Genomic DNA, 22,865 nt, shown 5'->3' on the forward strand with positions numbered 1-22,865 from the left:
ATCCTGTTCATCACACTGCATCTAGTATGATGAGTCACACACAGACTAATTCAACATGTGTATAATATATTGACAAACCCTGTTCATCACACTGCATCTAGTATGATATGGGTCACACACGGACTAATTCAACACGTGTATAATATATTGACAAATCCTGTTCATCACACTGCATCTAATATGATATGAGTCACACAGACTAATTCAACATGTGTATAATATATTGACAAATCCTGTTCATCACACTGCATCTAGTATGATATGAGTCACACACAGACTAATTCAACATGTGTATAATATATTGACAAATCCTATTCATCACACTGCATCTAGTTTGATACGAGTCACACACAGACTAATTCAACATGTTTAAAATACATTGACAAATCCTGTTCATCACACTGCATCTAATATGATATGAGTCACACAGACTAATTCAACATGTGTATAATATATTGACAAATCCTATTCATCACACTGCATCTAGTTTGATACGAGTCACACACAGACTAATTCAACATGTTTAAAATACATTGACAAATCCTGTTCATCACACTGCATCTAGTATGATATGAGTCACACACAGACTAATTCAACATGTGTATAATATATTGACAAATCCTATTCATCACACTGCATCTAGTTTGATACGAGTCACACACAGACTAATTCAACATGTGTATAATATATTGACAAACCCTGTTCATCACACTGCATCTAGTATGATATGAGTCACACACGGACTAATTCAACATGTGTATAATATATTGACAAATCCTGTTCATCACACTGCATCTAGTATGATATGAGTCACACACGGACTAATTCAACATGTGTATAATATATTGACAAACCCTGTTCATCACACTGCATCTAGTATGATATGAGTCACACACGGACTAATTCAACATGTGTATAATATATTGACAAACCCTGTTCATCACACTGCATCTAGTATGATATGAGTCACACACAGACTAATTCAACATGTGTATAATATATTGACAAACCCTGTTCATCACACTGCATCTAGTATGATATGGGTCACACACGGACTAATTCAACACGTGTATAATATATTGACAAATCCTGTTCATCACACTGCATCTAGTATGATATGAGTCACACACGAACTAATTCAACATGTGTATAATATATTGACAAATCCTGTTCATCACACTGCATCTAGTATGATGAGTCACACACAGACTAATTCAACATGTGTATAATATATTGACAAACCCTGTTCATCACACTGCATCTAGTTTGATACGAGTCACACACAGACTAATTCAACATGTGTATAATATATTGACAAACCCTGTTCATCACACTGCATCTAATATGATACGAGTCACACACAGACTAATTCAATATGTGTATAATATATTGACAAACCCTGTTCATCACACTGCATCTAGTTTGATACGAGTCACACACAGACTAATTCAACATGTGTATAATATATTGACAAACCCTGTTCATCACACTGCATCTAGTATGATATGAGTCACACACGGACTAATTCAACATGTGTATAATATATTGACAAATCCTGTTCATCACACTGCATCTAGTATGATATGAGTCACACACAGACTAATTCAACATGTGTATAATATATTGACAAACCCTGTTCATCACACTGCATCTAGTATGATATGAGTCACACACGGACTAATTCAACATGTGTATAATATATTGACAAACCCTGTTCATCACACTGCATCTAGTTTGATACAAGTCACACACAGACTAATTCAACATGTGTATAATATATTGACAAACCCTGTTCATCACACTGCATCTAGTATGATACGAGTCACACACAGACTAATTCAACATGTGTATAATATATTGACAAACCCTGTTCATCACACTGCATCTAGTATGATATGAGTCACACACGGACTAATTCAACATGTGTATAATATATTGACAAATCCTGTTCATCACACTGCATCTAGTATGATATGATTCACACACAGACTAATTCAACATGTGTATAATATATTGACAAACCCTGTTCATCACACTGCATCGAGTATGATATGAGTCACACACGGACTAATTCAACACGTGTATAATATATTGACAAATCCTGTTCATCACACTGCATCTAATATGATACGAGTCACACACAGACTAATTCAACATGTGTATAATATATTGACAAATCCTGTTCATCACACTGCATCTAGTATGATATGAGCCACACACAGACTAATTCAACATGTGTATAATATATTGACAAATCCTGTTCATCACACTGCATCTAATATGATATGAGTCACACACAGACTAATTCAACATGTGTATAATATATTGACAAACCCTGTTCATCACACTGCATCTAGTTTGATACGAGTCACACACAGACTAATTCAACATGTGTATAATATATTGACAAACCCTGTTCATCACACTGCATCTAATATGATACGAGTCACACACAGACTAATTCAATATGTGTATAATATATTGACAAACCCTGTTCATCACACTGCATCTAGTTTGATACGAGTCACACACAGACTAATTCAACATGTGTATAATATATTGACAAACCCTGTTCATCACACTGCATCTAGTATGATATGAGTCACACACGGACTAATTCAACATGTGTATAATATATTGACAAATCCTGTTCATCACACTGCATCTAGTATGATATGAGTCACACACAGACTAATTCAACATGTGTATAATATATTGACAAACCCTGTTCATCACACTGCATCTAGTATGATATGAGTCACACACGGACTAATTCAACATGTGTATAATATATTGACAAACCCTGTTCATCACACTGCATCTAGTATGATATGAGTCACACACGGACTAATTCAACATGTGTATAATATATTGACAAACCCTGTTCATCACACTGCATCTAGTATGATATGAGTCACACACGGACTAATTCAACATGTGTATAATATATTGACAAATCCTGTTCATCACACTGCATCTAGTATGATATGAGCCACACACAGACTAATTCAACATGTGTATAATATATTGACAAATCCTGTTCATCACACTGCATCTAATATGATATGAGTCACACACAGACTAATTCAACATGTGTATAATATATTGACAAACCCTGTTCATCACACTGCATCTAGTTTGATACGAGTCACACACAGACTAATTCAACATGTGTATAATATATTGACAAACCCTGTTCATCACACTGCATCTAATATGATACGAGTCACACACAGACTAATTCAATATGTGTATAATATATTGACAAACCCTGTTCATCACACTGCATCTAGTTTGATACGAGTCACACACAGACTAATTCAACATGTGTATAATATATTGACAAACCCTGTTCATCACACTGCATCTAGTATGATATGAGTCACACACGGACTAATTCAACATGTGTATAATATATTGACAAATCCTGTTCATCACACTGCATCTAGTATGATATGAGTCACACACAGACTAATTCAACATGTGTATAATATATTGACAAACCCTGTTCATCACACTGCATCTAGTATGATATGAGTCACACACGGACTAATTCAACATGTGTATAATATATTGACAAACCCTGTTCATCACACTGCATCTAGTATGATATGAGTCACACACGGACTAATTCAACATGTGTATAATATATTGACAAACCCTGTTCATCACACTGCATCTAGTATGATATGAGTCACACACGGACTAATTCAACATGTGTATAATATATTGACAAATCCTGTTCATCACACTGCATCTAGTATGATATGAGTCACACACAGACTAATTCAACATGTGTATAATATATTGACAAACCCTGTTCATCACACTGCATCTAGTATGATATGGGTCACACACGAACTAATTCAACACGTGTATAATATATTGACAAATCCTGTTCATCACACTGCATCTAGTATGATATGAGTCACACACAAACTAATTCAACATGTGTATAATATATTGACAAATCCTGTTCATCACACTGCATCTAGTATGATGAGTCACACACAGACTAATTCAACATGTGTATAATATATTGACAAACCCTGTTCATCACACTGCATCTAGTATGATATGGGTCACACACGGACTAATTCAACACGTGTATAATATATTGACAAATCCTGTTCATCACACTGCATCTAATATGATATGAGTCACACAGACTAATTCAACATGTGTATAATATATTGACAAATCCTGTTCATCACACTGCATCTAGTATGATATGAGTCACACACAGACTAATTCAACATGTGTATAATATATTGACAAATCCTATTCATCACACTGCATCTAGTTTGATACGAGTCACACACAGACTAATTCAACATGTTTAAAATACATTGACAAATCCTGTTCATCACACTGCATCTAATATGATATGAGTCACACAGACTAATTCAACATGTGTATAATATATTGACAAATCCTATTCATCACACTGCATCTAGTTTGATACAAGTCACACACAGACTAATTCAACATGTTTAAAATACATTGACAAATCCTGTTCATCACACTGCATCTAGTATGATATGAGTCACACACAGACTAATTCAACATGTGTATAATATATTGACAAATCCTATTCATCACACTGCATCTAGTTTGATACAAGTCACACACAGACTAATTCAACATGTGTATAATATATTGACAAACCCTGTTCATCACACTGCATCTAATATGATACGAGTCACACACAGACTAATTCAACATGTTTAAAATACATTGACAAATCCTGTTCATCACACTGCATCTAATATGATATGAGTCACACAGACTAATTCAACATGTGTATAATATATTGACAAATCCTATTCATCACACTGCATCTAGTTTGATACGAGTCACACACAGACTAATTCAACATGTTTAAAATACATTGACAAATCCTGTTCATCACACTGCATCTAGTATGATATGAGTCACACACAGACTAATTCAACATGTGTATAATATATTGACAAATCCTATTCATCACACTGCATCTAGTTTGATACGAGTCACACACAGACTAATTCAACATGTGTATAATATATTGACAAACCCTGTTCATCACACTGCATCTAGTTTGATACGAGTCACACACAGACTAATTCAACATGTGTATAATATATTGACAAATCCTTTAAAGGATACTCAGTTGTGACTTATATGACATTACAGTATTCACAAATGTTCATACCAAATTTAAAATTCAAGCACATAAATGTAAAAAAAAAACAATTGTAGAAAACCAAGCAGCCTGTTGGCTGAGATAGCTCCACTGTTAGCAATGCACATTTCAATTAAAAAACTGAAGATATCATTAGAAAATAAACAATATGTATATGTTGTTTTCAACAAGAATTTTAAAATATCACTTTTTACCAAAAATGACAAAAATTTTCATTAAAATTAAATAATTGAAGATATCATAATGAAATGAACAAATCTGAGAGAGGTCCACATGTAGTACCTATATACCCAATCTGATTAAAATCCGATGTAGTGTACAGGTTTTAATTATTTTGCCTATAAACTTATTTTAATTTCATTTTTTATTACTTTTGTTATTAATGCCCTTTTATTTTATTATTTTACTTTGATTTTGATTTTGTGATTTTTTTTAATTCCGCCCTACCTAGGTAAAAAATAAAATTAAAATAAGTTTATAGCCAAAATAATTAAAGCCCGTACACTACATCAGATTTTAATCAGATTGCTATATACCGGTATGTAATATCAAAGCAATCAGACTTGTGGTTTTTAATAAGAAGTCGAAAATATCACTTTTTACCAAAAATAACAGAAATATTCACCAAAATTAGAGAATTGAAGACATCATCATGAAATTAACAGATCTAAGAGAGGTCTACCCCAGGTACATACACACCAAGTAACAAAGCATTCAGGCTTGTAGTTTTCAAGAAGAAGTCGAAAAAGTAAAACATTGACACGGACGACGACGACGGATAATCACTCATATGATAAGCTCCGCTCGACAAAGTCGACAGCAGAGCTAAAAAAAATCTTTTCTACATCTTACCTTCTTGAGAGCACATGATGCTATCACTTTATCATATCTACTTTTAATATATCTTTGTCCGAATAGAATATTTTGTTTCAAAGACGCTGAAAACACCCATGGATTTTGCGATGCATATGCAATCTTACCCTTCACTTTGAGGGCACCGCTACTGATTGGTAGTTCACTTAACAAAGCCATCAACAGGGAAGACTGTAAACACATAAATGGAATAATTTATGTCATTTATTGAATAATGAGATATATTTAGATCTATAAAAACAGATAATATACCTGATTCGGCTGATACCCCGCCCATCCTAAACCCTGCCCATGGGCGATGTTTCAAATAGTGGGCGATGTTTTAGTCCACACATTGTGAGAATTTTGTTAGTTTTACAATGTAAGAAATGTAATCCTTTTCATCCTTTCCGAACGATTATTGCCTGACTGAACCAACAAACATTTTTAAAGACCCAAATTTTCCCGTCTGACATCTTGCATCGAGCGCGCTATTTCAAATATGATGCTGAAAATAATTCACTGTGAAGTCGAAAAGCCTAAAACTCCAATAAATCTAATGCTGGATACGAAGTGTTGTTGCGTATTATGACTTGTTAATACATTTCACTTACGTTTATTACACTCGAATATAGTCTACGCTTGAAAAGAATGCTATTTACGAAGTTTAAAATAGCCAAGCCTTCCTGATTCAAGCGTCTTGGTTGATTTAACAACAGTAGGTATCAGTAATGTTTAATCTTTGTCTGTATCGCATTCCAGACAAAAAGTTCAAGATCAGTAAAATGTCTCCTGAGTTTTACATGCGACATGATTATTAAAAAACAGAGAGTTAAGCGGTCATGTACGTTCTATAAATCTAACCTTGCACACATAATCTTGTATTTTTTGTCAAAAAAGACGCTCGTTCCCTTTCAGTTAACCCCAGTTATATACTCTTCGCGTTCATGGTATTTGTGAGAGTTGAAAGATTTTTTGAACAAATGAAAAGTAACTATATTAATTTGGGTGAAGCTGGGTGGCCCAAATTTAAATATCAGTGCATGAACTCTGGAGGTCATTGCCGATACCGCACGTAAATTCAAACGCGTGGTTATTAGAGTTCAGTCGAAATGTACATGAATAATGCGATCGAAGTGCGCTGCCTAGAGTTTCTTATATTATAGTAAAATTTAACTTGACGCATGGTATGGTTTATATTACATATTCACTTCATTTTGAATAAAATAATTCACCATTGGAAGTCGAACATCGATGAATCACAAGTATTTAAAATATTTTCACGACTTTCAGTAGAGTAGACACATGACTACTATCTTTTTCAATGATTTATGATTTAAATGCGCCCATGTTTATGTTTGCGTAATTATTGTGAATGCAACGCATTATCAAGTCGGTAATATTGAAATATTCACAGACCCAATACCCGGGTCAGTGCCCTAACAATAGTAAAAAATAACTTGAGTTTGCGTAATTATCATGAAAACAATACATTACAAAGCCGGTACAATATTGTAAACAAATTTGCGTAATTAGAAAAGCAGTGCACTTAGTAAACAACCTTGATATATTCAAAGCCAGTACAGAGTTGCATACAAGTTGCGTAATTACAGTACCTTGGGATATAATAACAATTTTACTAGATCAACGCGCGGAGCACAAAAGAAAAGGGTTGTTAAGGTAATGCACCAGTTCAGTGCGTGACTTGGGGTCAAACTTCGATAAACACACACTTGATGTCAGCATCACCGTGCAGTAAGTTTCGCAAAGTACTTAAAGTTTAATTGCATCCCAAAATGTTGCTGATCACTCAGTTGTTGCAGCGTGTGTTGTGTCATGTACATGATCCACCCAGTTTCGACTTTGGCTTGCTTTTGAATTTATACTTTGCATGATTATATTTGATTAACACGAAACATTATTTTTTCTAAACATTTTCTGAGACCATTTTTATCAACGCAGGGTTATTTTTCCAGTCAAGATGGACTTCGTAATATCTGCCATAACATCGCTCGGGCGATCTTTTGGTCCACATTTTATTTTTTTTAAATCAAATCCTCCATAAGATCGCCCAGGGCGTGGTATCAGCCGAATCCGGTCATTGCCCATATTTCAACATGTTAATAATAGTTCACACACTATCAAATCAAATACTCATTCACTATGGGTTGTTTGATGCATAATAAATACTGTACTTGCTCTATTAGTAGCGCATACAAAATCAGATGTGAATTACAAGGCAAATTTATATGCACAGATGTGCTTATAATAGAGCAAATACAGTATATTTATAGATCTATAGAAATTACCTTTCCTGACGCAACAGGTCCAATAACAGCCAACAGTTCCCCTGGTTTAACTTCAAAACTAAGGTTTTTTAGGGTTGGTGTCTCCAGACTCTATTTCATTAAGAGATGTACAGTAAATTGAATATCAGCTAATGTAATGTAATAAAACTGTACTATCGAATATATGTTGTTTGTAGCATTTGACATATGAAGTACCATAGCAATATGTGGGGTATACCAATGCACATAATTTCACATTTTTGAAAAAGAAATGTGATGAAACTAATGCAGACTTATTTTGTAAAATGTGATGAAAGATGTCTTTAGTATTAAGAAGGGATAAAGTTAAACAAACAAATGCATGTACAATAAAATACAGCATGACTATTTGCACTTGACAAAACTAACTCCAATACATCAAATGCTACACATGCTTAAAACGTGGTAACTAAGTATTAACTCACTTCAATTTTAGTTTGGCTTAAATAATTTGCAGAAGAGAGCGACATGTTCGAAGAGCACGTTTAGTGAAGGTATGGTACGTTTTTCTTGTTGTAACTGAGGTACTGAACCAAAAAATGATGTTGAGCACCAGTGTTTTAAATCCGTTAATAACTACACAAAATACCATGCAAAAATAAGGCATATGTAATTAGTAAGAATATTCATGTGATTTTAATATACCTGATCCCAATAAGCTCCAATTTCCTTGGCAACTATAGTGCAATCAGCTGGCTTTGGACGTAAATTGGAATCTTGACTATCTACTGTTTTATGCAGCTCACCCAGAAGCAGGAATGTCTATGAGATGGGAAATGGATTATTTACAATACAAAAACGTATTGCAAGAGAAAACCATTGTGCATATTATGCAACACTTAAAGTATAGTTTCAAAAAATCAAAATAGGTCAATAAAAAATGTCCATACTTTTGACAATTAATTTTGAATTTGCAAATAAATAACATAGTTGTGTTTCTGGTCAAAATAAGTAACATTTTAGGATTCAGCATACAATAAAAGCAATATTTGGTTTATATGTGCTTCTAATAGACAAGACAGGATTCCTATCTAAAACATGCACATGTAATTAATTAATTAATTTTATTTTAGAATTAAACTTGAGGCAAGAGGCAAACCCAGGCTGGTAAAGCTGACCATTAAGTGAAAAAACTGATTCTTCATAACAGTATTCTGAGAGGAGACGATACTCAGTGTGGTAGTGTTGAGTACACCTGTTACTATACAATGGTATGCAGTGCCACCAAATAACAATATAATTGTCCACTGAAGAAACTTATAAAAAAGTTATAATAACTAGAAATGAATAACAACCAAATTTGTTGTGTTATGGAAAACAAGTTATGCTCTTTGTAAACTTTAACCCTTAATCATTATGTGGTCAAGTCCATGTTAAAAATGTATATGGGGCTGACAAGACCAGGGTTGATCCTTCCTACACTATTGTCCACTTGACTCTCCCAAGCCAACCTGTTGTCTACTTTGACCCTCCCAAGACTACCTATTGTCTACTTTGACCCTCCCAAGACTACCTATTGTCCACTTTGACCCTCCCAGGACTACCTATTGTCTACTTTGACCCTCCCAAGACTACCTATTGTCTACTTTGACCCTCCCAAGACTACCTATTGTCCACTTTGACTCTCCCAAGCCAATCTATTGTCTTCTTTGACTCTCCCAAGACTATCTAATGTCAACTTTGACCCTCCCAAGACTATCTATTGTCCACTTTGACCTTCCCAAGACTACCTATTGTCTACTTTGACCCTCCCAAGACTACCTATTATCCACTGTGACCCTATCAAGACTACCTATTGTCTTCTTTGACCCTCCCAAGACTACCTATTGTCCACTTTGACCCTCCCAGGACTACCTATTGTCTACTTTGACCCTCCCAAGACTATCTATTGTCCACTTTGACCCTCCCAAGACTACCTATTGTCTACTTTGACCCTCCCAAGACTATCTATTGTCTACTTAGACCCTCCCAAGACTACCTATTATCCACTGTGACCCTCTCAAGACTATCTATTGTCCACTTTGACCCTCCCAAGACTATCTATTGTCCACTTTGACCCTCCCAAGACTATCTATTGTCCACTTTGACCTTCCCAAGACTACCTTTTGTCCACTTTGACTCTCCCAAGCCAATCTATTGTCTACTTTGACCCTCCCAAGACTATATATTGTCCACTTTGACCCTCCCAAGACTATATATTGTCCACTTTGACCCTCCCAAGACTATCTATTGTCCACTTTGACCTTCCCAAGACTACCTATTGTCTTCTTTGACTCTCCCAAGACTATCTATTGTCCACTTTGACCCTCCTAAGACTAAATATTGTCCACTTTGACCTTCCCAAGACTACCTATTGTCCACTTTGACTTTCCCAAGCCAATCTATTGTCTACTTTGACCCTCCCAAGACTACCTATTGTTCACTTTGACCCTCCCAGGACTACCTATTGTCCACTTTGACCCTCCCAGGACTACCTATTGTCTACTTTGACCCTCCCAAGACTACCTATTGTCTACTTTGACCCTCCCAAGACTACCTATTGTCCACTTTGACTCTCCCAAGCCAATCTATTGTCTTCTTTGACTCTCCCAAGACTATATATTGTCCACTTTGACACTCCCAAGACTATCTATTGTCTACTTTGACCCTCCCAAGACTACCTATTGTCCACTTTGACTCTCCCAAGCCAATCTATTGTCTACTTTGATCCTCCCAAGACAATCTATTGTCTACTTTGATCCTCCCAAGACAATATATTGTCCACTTTGACCCTCCCAAGACTATCTATTGTCCACTTTGACCCTCCCAAGACTATCTATTGTCCACTTTGACCTTCCCAAGACTACCTATTGTCCACTTTGACTCTCCCAAGCCAATCTATTGTCTTCTTTGACTCTCCCAAGACTATCTATTGTCCACTTTGACCCTCCCAAGACTATCTATTGTCCACTTTGACCCTCCCAAGACTATCTATTGTCCACTTTGACCCTCCCAAGACTATCTATTGTCCACTTTGACCCTCCCAAGACTATCTATTGTCCACTTTGACCCTCCCAAGACTATCTATTGTCCACTTTGACCCTCCCAAGACTACCTATTGTCTACTTTGACCCTCTCAAGACTATCTATTGTCTTCTTTGACCCTCCCAAGACTATATATTGTCCACTTTGACCCTCCCAAGACTATCTATTGTCCACTTTGACCTTCCCAAGACTACCTATTGTCTACTTTGACCCTCCCAAGACTACCTATTGTCTTCTTTGACATTCCCAAGATTACCTATTGTCCACTTTGACCCTCCCAAGACTACCTATTGTCCACTTTGACCCTCCCAAGACCATCTATTGTCCATTTTGACCCTCCCAAGACTACCTATTGTCCACTTTGACCCTCCCAAGACCATCTATTGTCCATTTTGACCCTCCCAAGACTACCTATTGTCCACTTTGACTCTCCCAAGCCAATCTATTGTCTTCTTTGACCCTCCCAAGACTACATATTGTCCACTTTGACCCTCCCAAGACTATCTATTGTCTACTTTGACCCTCCCAAGACTATCTATTGTCCACTTTGACCTTCCCAAGACTACCTATTGTCTACTTTGACCCTCCCAAGACTACCTATTATCCACTGTGACCCTCTCAAGACTACCTATTGTCCACCTTGACCCTCCCAAGACTACCTATTGTCCACTTTGACTCTTCCAAACCAACCTATTGTCTTCTTTGACCCTCCCAAGACTACCTATTGTCCACTTTGACCCTCCCAAGACTACCTGTTGTTCACTTTGACCCTCTCAAGACTACCTATTGTCCACCTTGACCCTCCCAAGACTACCTATTGTCCACTTTGACCCTTCCAAGCCAACCTATTGTCTTCTTTGACCCTCCCAAGACTACCTATTGTCCACTTTGACCCTCCCAAGACTACCTGTTGTCCACTTTGACCCTCCCAAGCCAATCTATTGTCTTCTTTGACCCTCCCAAGACTACCTATTGTCCGCTTTGACCCTCCCAAGACTATCTATTGTCCACTTTGACCCTCCCAAGACTATCTATTGTCCATTTTGACCTTCCCAAAACTACCTATTGTCTACTTTGACCCTCCCAAGACTACCTATTATCCACTGTGACCCTCCCAAGCCAATCTATTGTCAAGCATTCAGGCTTGTAGTTTTCAAGAAGAAGTCGAAAAAGTAAAACATTGACACGGACGACGACGACGGACAATCACTCATATGATAAGCTCCGCTCGACAAAGTCGACAGCGGAGCTAAAAAAACATTCCTCTATATATGTCTCACTTTACCAGAACCAAAAATGTAAAAATTGCGTAAAACAAGTATTGTTAGGAGTCAAAGTGGTAAGGGGGTGAAAAGTTTGGGACCAAATTTGGGAATGACATAATATGGGTTAAAGATGCAATATGGACAAGAACATGTCATTGTATTGTTGTTTGATAGTGTATACTGACAAATAGATACATCTGATTACAACCGTAAACGCTGTTTTTGTAGCACACACATTCAATAAAACAGTGATATTCTTTAACATGCATGTGCACTCCTTGTTTTGCCTGCACATGCATATTAGTGGTTTTTATTTTTCATCTAATAATAAACCTTTTTAGTTTATGATAAATCATGATTTGTCTACGATATGGAGTGTCGAACAACAATATTAAAAACTAGATTGGACCCACAGACTATTAACGTGGGTAGCATCTAGATTGGACCTGCAGACTATTAACATGGAACCCATCTAGATTGGACCCGCAGACTACTAACATGGGACAAATCTAGATTGGACCCTCAGACTATTGACACAGGACACATCTAGATTGGACCTGCAGACTATTGACGTGGGACACATCTAGATTGGACCTGCAGACTATTGATGTGGGACACATCTAGATTGGACCTGCAGACTATTGACGTGGGACACATCTAGATTGGACCTGCAGACTATTGATGTGGGACACATCTAGATTGGACCTGCAGACTATTGATGTGGGACACATCTAGATTGGACCCTCAGACTATTGACGTGGGACACATCTAGATTGGACCTGCAGACTATTGATGTGGGACACATCTAGATTGGACCCACAGACTATTAACGTGGGACACATCTAGATTGGACCTGCAGGCTATTGACGTGGAACACATCTAGATTGGACCTGCAGACTATTGATGTGGGACACATCTAGATTGGACCTGCAGACTATTGATGTGGGACACATCTAGATTGGACCCACAGACTATTAACGTGGGACACATCTAGATTGGACCTGCAGGCTATTGACGTGGAACACATCTAGATTGGACCCATAGACTATTGACGTGGGACAAATCTAGATTGGACCCGCAGACTATTGACGTGGGACACATCTAGATTGGACCCGCAGACTATTGACGTGGAGCACATCTAGATTGGACCCACAGACTATTGACGTGGGCACATCTAGATTGGACCCACAGACTATTGACGTGGGCACATCTAGATTGGACCCGCAGACTATTGATGTGGGACACATCTAGATTGGACCCACAGACTATTGACGTGGGACACATCTAGATTGGACCCACAGACTATTGACGTGGAACACATCTAGATTTGACCCACAGACTATTGATGTGGGACACATCTAGATTGGACCCACGGACTATTGACGTGGGCACATCTAGATTGGACCCACAGACTATTAACGTGGAACACATCTAGATTTGACCCACAGACTATTAACGTGGGACACATCTAGATTGGACCTGCAGGCTATTGACGTGGAACACATCTAGATTGGACCCATAGACTATTGACGTGGGACAAATCTAGATTGGACCCGCAGACTATTGACGTGGGACACATCTAGATTGGACCCGCAGACTATTGACGTGGAGCACATCTAGATTGGACCCACAGACTATTGACGTGGGCACATCTAGATTGGACCCGCAGACTATTGATGTGGGACACATCTAGATTGGACCCACAGACTATTGACGTGGGACACATCTAGATTGGACCCACAGACTATTGACGTGGAACACATCTAGATTTGACCCACAGACTATTGATGTGGGACACATCTAGATTGGACCAGCAGACTATTGACGTGGGACACATCTAGATTGGACCCGCAGGCTATTGACATGGAACACATCTAGATTGGACCAGCCGACTATTGATGTGGGACACATCTAGATTGGACCCGCAGACTATTGACGTGGACACATCTAGATTGGACCCGCAGGCTATTGACGTGGGACACATCTAGATTGGACCCGCAGACTATTGACGTGGAACACATCTAGATTGGACCCACAGACTATTGACGTGGGCACATCTAGATTGGACCCACAGACTATTGACGTGGGCACATCTAGATTGGACCCGCAGACTATTGATGTGGGACACATCTAGATTGGACCCACAGACTATTGACGTGGGACACATCTAGATTGGACCCACAGACTATTGACGTGGAACACATCTAGATTTGACCCACAGACTATTGATGTGGGACACATCTAGATTGGACCCACGGACTATTGACGTGGGCACATCTAGATTGGACCCACAGACTATTAACGTGGAACACATCTAGATTTGACCCACAGACTATTAACGTGGGACACATCTAGATTGGACCTGCAGGCTATTGACGTGGAACACATCTAGATTGGACCCATAGACTATTGACGTGGGACAAATCTAGATTGGATCCGCAGACTATTGACGTGGGACACATCTAGATTGGACCCGCAGACTATTGACGTGGAGCACATCTAGATTGGACCCACAGACTATTGACGTGGGCACATCTAGATTGGACCCGCAGACTATTGATGTGGGACACATCTAGATTGGACCCACAGACTATTGACGTGGGACACATCTAGATTGGACCCACAGACTATTGACGTGGAACACATCTAGATTTGACCCACAGACTATTGATGTGGGACACATCTAGATTGGACCCACGGACTATTGACGTGGGCACATCTAGATTGGACCCACAGACTATTAACGTGGAACACATCTAGATTTGACCCACAGACTATTAACGTGGGACACATCTAGATTGGACCTGCAGGCTATTGACGTGGAACACATCTAGATTGGACCCATAGACTATTGACGTGGGACAAATCTAGATTGGACCCGCAGACTATTGACGTGGGACACATCTAGATTGGACCCGCAGACTATTGACGTGGAGCACATCTAGATTGGACCCACAGACTATTGACGTGGGCACATCTAGATTGGACCCGCAGACTATTGATGTGGGACACATCTAGATTGGACCCACAGACTATTGACGTGGGACACATCTAGATTGGACCCACAGACTATTGACGTGGAACACATCTAGATTTGACCCACAGACTATTGATGTGGGACACATCTAGATTGGACCAGCAGACTATTGACGTGGGACACATCTAGCTTGGACCCGCAGGCTATTGACATGGAACACATCTAGATTGGACCAGCCGACTATTGATGTGGGACACATCTAGATTGGACCCGCAGACTATTGACGTGGACACATCTAGATTGGACCCGCAGGCTATTGACGTGGGACACATCTAGATTGGACCCGCAGACTATTGACGTGGAACACATCTAGATTGGACCCACAGACTATTAACGTGGGACACATCTAGATTGGACCCACAGACTATTGACGTGGGACACATCGAGATTGGACTCACAGACTATTGACGTGGGACACATCTAGATTGGACTCGCAGACTATTGACGTGGGACACATCTAGATTGGACCCACAGACTATTGATGTGGGACACATCTAGATTGGACCAGCCGACTATTGACGTGGGACACATCTAGATTGGACCCACAGACTATTGACATGGGACACATCTAGATTGGACCCACAGACTAATGATGTGGGACACATCTAGATTGGACTCGCAGACTATTGACGTGGGACACATCTAGATTGGACCCACAGACTATTGATGTGGGACACATCTAGATTGGACCAGCCGACTATTGATGTGGGATACATCTAGACTGGATCGGCAGACTATTGATGTGGGACACATCTAGATTGGACCCACAGACTATTGATGTGGGACACATCTAGATTGGACCAGCCGACTATTGACGTGGGACACATCTAGATTGGACCCACAGACTATTGATGTGGGACACATCTAGATTGGACTCGCAGACTATTGACGTGGGACACATCTAGATTGGACCAGCCGACTATTGACGTGGGATACATCTAGACTGGATCGGCAGACTATTGACGTGGGACACATCTAGATTGGACCCACAGACTATTGATGTGGGACACATCTAGATTGGACCCACAGACTATTGACGTGGGACACATCTAGATTGGACCCACAGACTATTGACGTGGGACACATCTAGATTGGACCCACAGACTATTGATGTTGGACACATCTAGATTGGACTCGCAGACTATTGACGTGGGACACATCTAGATTGGACCCACAGACTATTGATGTGGGACACATCTAGATTGGACCAGCCGACTATTGACGTGGGATACATCTAGACTGGATCGGCAGACTATTGATGTGGGACACATCTAGATTGGACCCACAGACTATTGATGTGGGACACATCTAGATTGGACCAGCCGACTATTGACGTGGGACACATCTAGATTGGACCCACAGACTATTGATGTGGGACACATCTAGATTGGACTCGCAGACTATTGACGTGGGACACATCTAGATTGGACCAGCCGACTATTGACGTGGGATACATCTAGACTGGATCGGCAGACTATTGACGTGGGACACATCTAGATTGGACCCACAGACTATTGATGTGGGACACATCTAGATTGGACCAGCTGACTATTGACGTGGGACACATCTAGATTGGACCCGCAGACTATTGATGTGGGACACATCTAGATTGGACCCACAGACTATTGATGCGGGACACATCTAGATTGGACCCACAGACTATTGACGTGGCACACATCTAGATTGGACCAGCAGACTATTGACGTGGGACACATCTAGATTGGACCCGCAGACTATTGATGCGGGACACATCTAGATTGGACCCACAGACTATTGACGTGGGACACATCTAGATTGGACCCACAGACTATTAACGTGGGACACATCTAGATTGGACCCGCAGACTATTGATGCGGGACACATCTAGATTGGACCTACAGACTATTAACGTGGGTCACATCTAGATTAGACCTGCAGACTGCTAACGTGGGACACATCTAGATTGGACCCACAGACTATTGACGTGGGACACATCTAGATTGGACCACAGACTATTGACGTGGGCACATCTAGATTGGACCCACAGACTATTGGCGTGGGACACATCTAGATTGGACCACCATACTATTGACGTGGGATACATCTAGACTGGATCAACAGACTATTGATGCGGGACACATCTAGATTGAATCCACAGACTATTGACGTGGGACACATCTAGATTGGACCAGCAGACTATTGACGTGGGACACATCTAGATTGGACCCGCAGGCTATTGACGTGGGACACATCTAGATTGGACCACCATACTATTGACGTGGGATACATCTAGACTGGATCAACAGACTATTGATGCGGGACACATCTAGATTGAATCCACAGACTATTGACGTGGGACACATCTAGATTGGACCAGCAGACTATTGGCGTGGGACACATCTAGATTGGACCACCATACTATTGACGTGGGATACATCTAGACTGGATCAACAGACTATTGATGCGGGACACATCTAGATTGAATCCACAGACTATTGACGTGGGACACATCTAGATTGGACCAGCAGACTATTGACGTGGGACACATCTAGATTGGACCCGCAGGCTATTGACGTGGGACACATCTAGATTGGACCACCATACTATTGACGTGGGATACATCTAGACTGGATCAACAGACTATTGATGTGGAACACATCTAGATTGGACCCACAGACTATTGATGTGGGACACATCTAGATTGGACCCGCAGACTATTGACGTGGAACACATCTAGATTGGACCCACAGACTATTAACGTGGGACACATCTAGATTGGACCCACAGACTATTGACGTGGGACACATCTAGATTGGACCCACAGACTATTGACGTGGGCACATCTAGATTGAACCCACAGACTATTGACGTGGGACACATCTAGATTGGACCAGCAGACTATTGACATGGGACACATCTAGATTGGACCCGCAGGCTATTGACGTGGGACACATCTAGATTGGACCCGCAGACTATTGACGTGGAACACATCTAGATTGGACCCACAGACTATTAACGTGGGACACATCTAGATTGGACCCACAGACTATTGACGTGGGACACATCTAGATTGGACCCGTAGACCATTGACCCAAGACACATTTGGATTGGCCTTGACGACAATCAACCAAGGATTTAACCTGCAAACTCATTTTGTAGGTCCTTTACATTCATTCATTTTCTTTTCAAAGTCTATTCTATTTTGCTCCCTTACTGTCAATTATTTACTTTAATATTGGCTGATTAAATACAAATATTTTAGCAGATTCTGAAAAATATTCTATGTAAGTAGTAAGTTTGAACAAAATCCATCCTGTATACCCAAGAATTTTAGAAACACTTTAATTTTTTCATTTTAAAATCTACATGTATAACTCCTAAAAATCACAACCTTTTTAATTTCAACCAATAAATTCATTCACTGTTGAAATTGAATACAATATTGTATTATTTTTCAATACTTAGTATCTGCAAAGGCAATGTCCATGGCACATATAATGATGTCAGAAAGTTTGTAGATGTGTGTTGTGAGTGTACATGTGTGTGAGTGTGCATTACGAAGGATTATATTCGGTCAATATAATTTAATTTTCATCATTTGATACATGAATCAAAACTGTTGTGGGAAATTGAAATGAAAATGAAATTTACTGATCTACTATAATATAATATACAACTAATATTCAGAAGTATATGTGATGATAGGGAAGAATATAATTCCCAATATGGTATAGAACACTGTAATGGTTAGAGGAAATGTACAAACCTGAATTCTTTTCAATGAAATATGCATATGAGATATGTCTTTAATTGCATATGGAATGCCAAGCATCATGGTAAATGATAAAGGATTGAAGAATGTAATAGCCATAAAGGTGATAGCTGGAGTCAGTAAGTAACCCAACTCTGCTGCCACAATTACTGTCACCAATATTACTACTTTTATAAAGAGTACACCAGCAGCTGAGTTAAAGGCCATACAGTAGCTATTGTGCAGTATTAGGTTGACTTCTGTTCTGTTGTAAATGGAATTGGTTGTTAATGATTAATAAGCAAAGAATCCAGTTTTAAAAGAGAAACCACATTAAACTGAACTATGTAGTATGAACTATGAGGTACAGTGACCGGGACTTTCTTTAAACCAGGGTATATTGCCATGATTTTGTCAAGAATATTCCTTTATGAAACTCTGTCTTTACATTTAAGCATTGCACATACAAGTTTGAGAGGTTAATGACCTTGAAAACAGTAAATTTATTGAAATCCTATCAGATCGAACAGAATAGTTTTGGAACATGACTGGACCTAGGGGGACCACCATGTATAGAAATGCAGGTATGCAAGGGCGATCAGGCAATTTCTTCCAAATTTGCCACCATAATTGAGGTAAAAACAATCATGTTTGGTGGTCAGGCAAGGTCTAACATGGCCTCAACTGATTTGAGTAAAAATACCTGACTTATCCACGCTTTTGGTTTGGCTGTCATCAAAACATGTCTGATTAGGCAGAGACTACATCAAGTCATTGAAGAAACTGACAGAAATAGGTATCAGAAATTTGCTCAGTTGTGGATAGCTAGGGCAATCGAGTCACAACCGGGTGGCCAGTGGAGACTTGCTGGTGATGTACCGGGTCAAGCTGGCAGTGCTACAATTGCAAATACTAATCAGAAAGAGCTGATTGTTGACTTGAATTAGCTGACAATGATAATATTGAGACCAACTGGGCAATCAGCTCCTGATCATAGGCTGACATTGAGTAATCAAGGCATTGATAATTATCGCTAGTTTTGGAGTCACTTCTCTGAAGACGAATAAAGCATTATACTGCCTGGGATTGTCTCAAATATCATCTAGATCTCAGAACCCTTGCTGCCAAAATTTGCAATCATCACATGGCACACCATTATCAATAATCCCACAACTCTGTGCATAATCTATACATACATATGATCATAGGCCTGGATCCTAACATCATTGTTGGACAGAAACAGTAACGGCAGCCATGTTGACCAGTTACAGAGAAGACAGAGTTTTCTCCAACAAATTTTTATTCCTAATGTCTGTTTTCGATTTACCAGATCAAAATGTTGTAGAGACACTCAATTGTTGTGAACTTCAAAACACATACGAATTGATTCACGCAAAAACTGTAGAGTCCAGAATAATTGTAGCAATTAAGGCTCTTAAGATGATGAATATATTGTTATTGTAGCAAACTTAGTAATATTTAAATAGTAATATTTGATTGTCTGAGTCACATATAAATTTTTAATTCTTTTTGCCCCTGTTGCTACCACAAACATTTTAATCTGAAGGCCTAGCAATAATCCACAATTATTTTATTGGATCTGATAAGATCTCTGGCAATAATTCCACTGTTTTTGAGGTCATTTACTTCTTAAACTTGGTAGTGTGTCAGTGTTGTAATAATAATAATAATAATTTTCTATCAGTTAATAGCAATAAAGATTAGTTGTGATAACTACTTCTACTACAAAAAGAAAGAAAGTTGTTAATGGGATAAAGCAAGTGTTACATATCAAATTGCATTTTCATTTTCATTTTTTGATTGAAATTATGAATATACCGAGTAGCCAATCTTTTTTATTATTACATTACATTACATCACATCATCAAACAGCATGTAGTGAACTTTTGAAGTCATACAATTTAATTTCTTGATGACTTCAAAAGTTCACTACATGCTGTTTCTCAATCAGATTAAAAGAGTATTAAAACTCTCTCATAATTTTTGTTTAGATCTGCCAAAAGCCCTGCCAACTATTTGTGAGTGAAATGACATCAATAATGAGATGGCCAATCTGTAGTCAAATATGATATCAAACATAGCGTACACTTTGCTTGATAATGGACAAAGTAAATAGGACAAGATATTACACCTATCAGACTGCATGGGAACTATTAGACAGAAATGAGTCAGTGCAACATCAGTATATTCCCGGTATAATACATAAAATATGTGCATTCGATAAAAAGACTTAGTGCATCATTTGTTGTCAATGCCACAAACAATAATTTATACAGTACTGATATACATGTTTCCAACAGACACAACAATAGAAAAAAAACTAATTAGGTCTGATGACAATACATTTGTACCAAAGCAACAAGATGTTGTTTTACAAGGAATAGGTAGAGGTCACTGTGGTGTACCAGCTACTCTATATATAGCTAACAGTATCGCAGCACAGCACAGCACAGGGGAAATAGTCATGGTTAGAGTTAGATGCAATTCACACCTCTTGACTTCACCAGAACTGTATGACCATAACGCATACAATGATGCTGATGAGTGTTTGTCGATGAACAACTACAAGCTGTACTCAATACACATATGCTGATTGTGAGATTTCTACTAGCCATAATACATCCTGCGATTGCCAAAAATAGCATGTTCAATTGTAATTATTGCATTGATACAGTTGTACAATAAACTACACATTATGATTTGGCAAATAAAACACCAGATACTGAGTTTTTTTACACATGAAAAGTAATTCATTGAAGTGAACAGTTATAGTGCATCATCCATTAAAATTTCAAACAATGTATTTTAAATGCGTTGAAACAAGACACAGTACGTCAACTGTGCTGCTTTGATGTTGGTAGCTTCACTTACATTCAATTTGTTTTAATTTCTATGCTCAGGACCTTTTTATAAATAACACCGTACATCTGCAGTTGAATTAACTTTAAACAAAATGTGAAGCGGTAACACAAGTTATGCCTAATGTTAAGTTCAAATTTGAATGATATTAAAGGGGAACCGCTCAATCCCATGGATTGCACCAAGTGCTTATGGGTAATTAACTCCCCCTCTGTCCACTAAGTAAATGAATGCTTATTATGCTCGCTTACTCAAACTGTGATTGACAGGCATTTTGCATACATTAGCGGCCATTTTAAACTCAGGATTTTTCCTTGTACTGCATGTTTCGACCGAAAACAACAACATTTATACATCAAAAGCCCAATCAAACGAGTGCAATCGCCAGTGTACATATTCACGCCCCCATAGAAATGTATTTGGAATCACAGCTTGATCTCTAAACATTGTAAATGCCACATTTCCCGGAGCTCCCGCCACAATGTGAGTGGCTTGGTTCGGATTAGCATACTAATTGTGGTGGCCATCTTGCCCATATTTATAGTATCAGTTCCTTTTTGAATCT

At 38.7% G+C, this 22,865-nt stretch overlaps 1 protein-coding gene across 1 annotated transcript in view; it reads right to left on the minus strand.

The window, feature by feature from the left end:
- LOC100371624 (ATP-binding cassette sub-family C member 4-like) overlaps positions 1-22,865 on the minus strand; it is a 78,536-nt gene that overhangs the window by 23,220 nt on the left and 32,451 nt on the right. Inside the window, exons 9-11 of the mRNA XM_085501979.1 lie at positions 9,010-9,126; positions 8,347-8,436; positions 6,038-6,229 (exon numbers count right to left, since the gene is read on the minus strand). Coding sequence (XP_085358105.1) covers positions 6,038-6,229; positions 8,347-8,436; positions 9,010-9,126 — 399 coding nt within the window. The remainder of the gene's footprint in view (positions 1-6,037; positions 6,230-8,346; positions 8,437-9,009; positions 9,127-22,865) is intronic.

This window comes from Saccoglossus kowalevskii, chromosome 1 (genome assembly GCF_978046115.1).
Source record: "Saccoglossus kowalevskii chromosome 1, keSacKowa6.1, whole genome shotgun sequence".
Lineage (NCBI taxonomy): Eukaryota > Metazoa > Hemichordata > Enteropneusta > Harrimaniidae > Saccoglossus > Saccoglossus kowalevskii.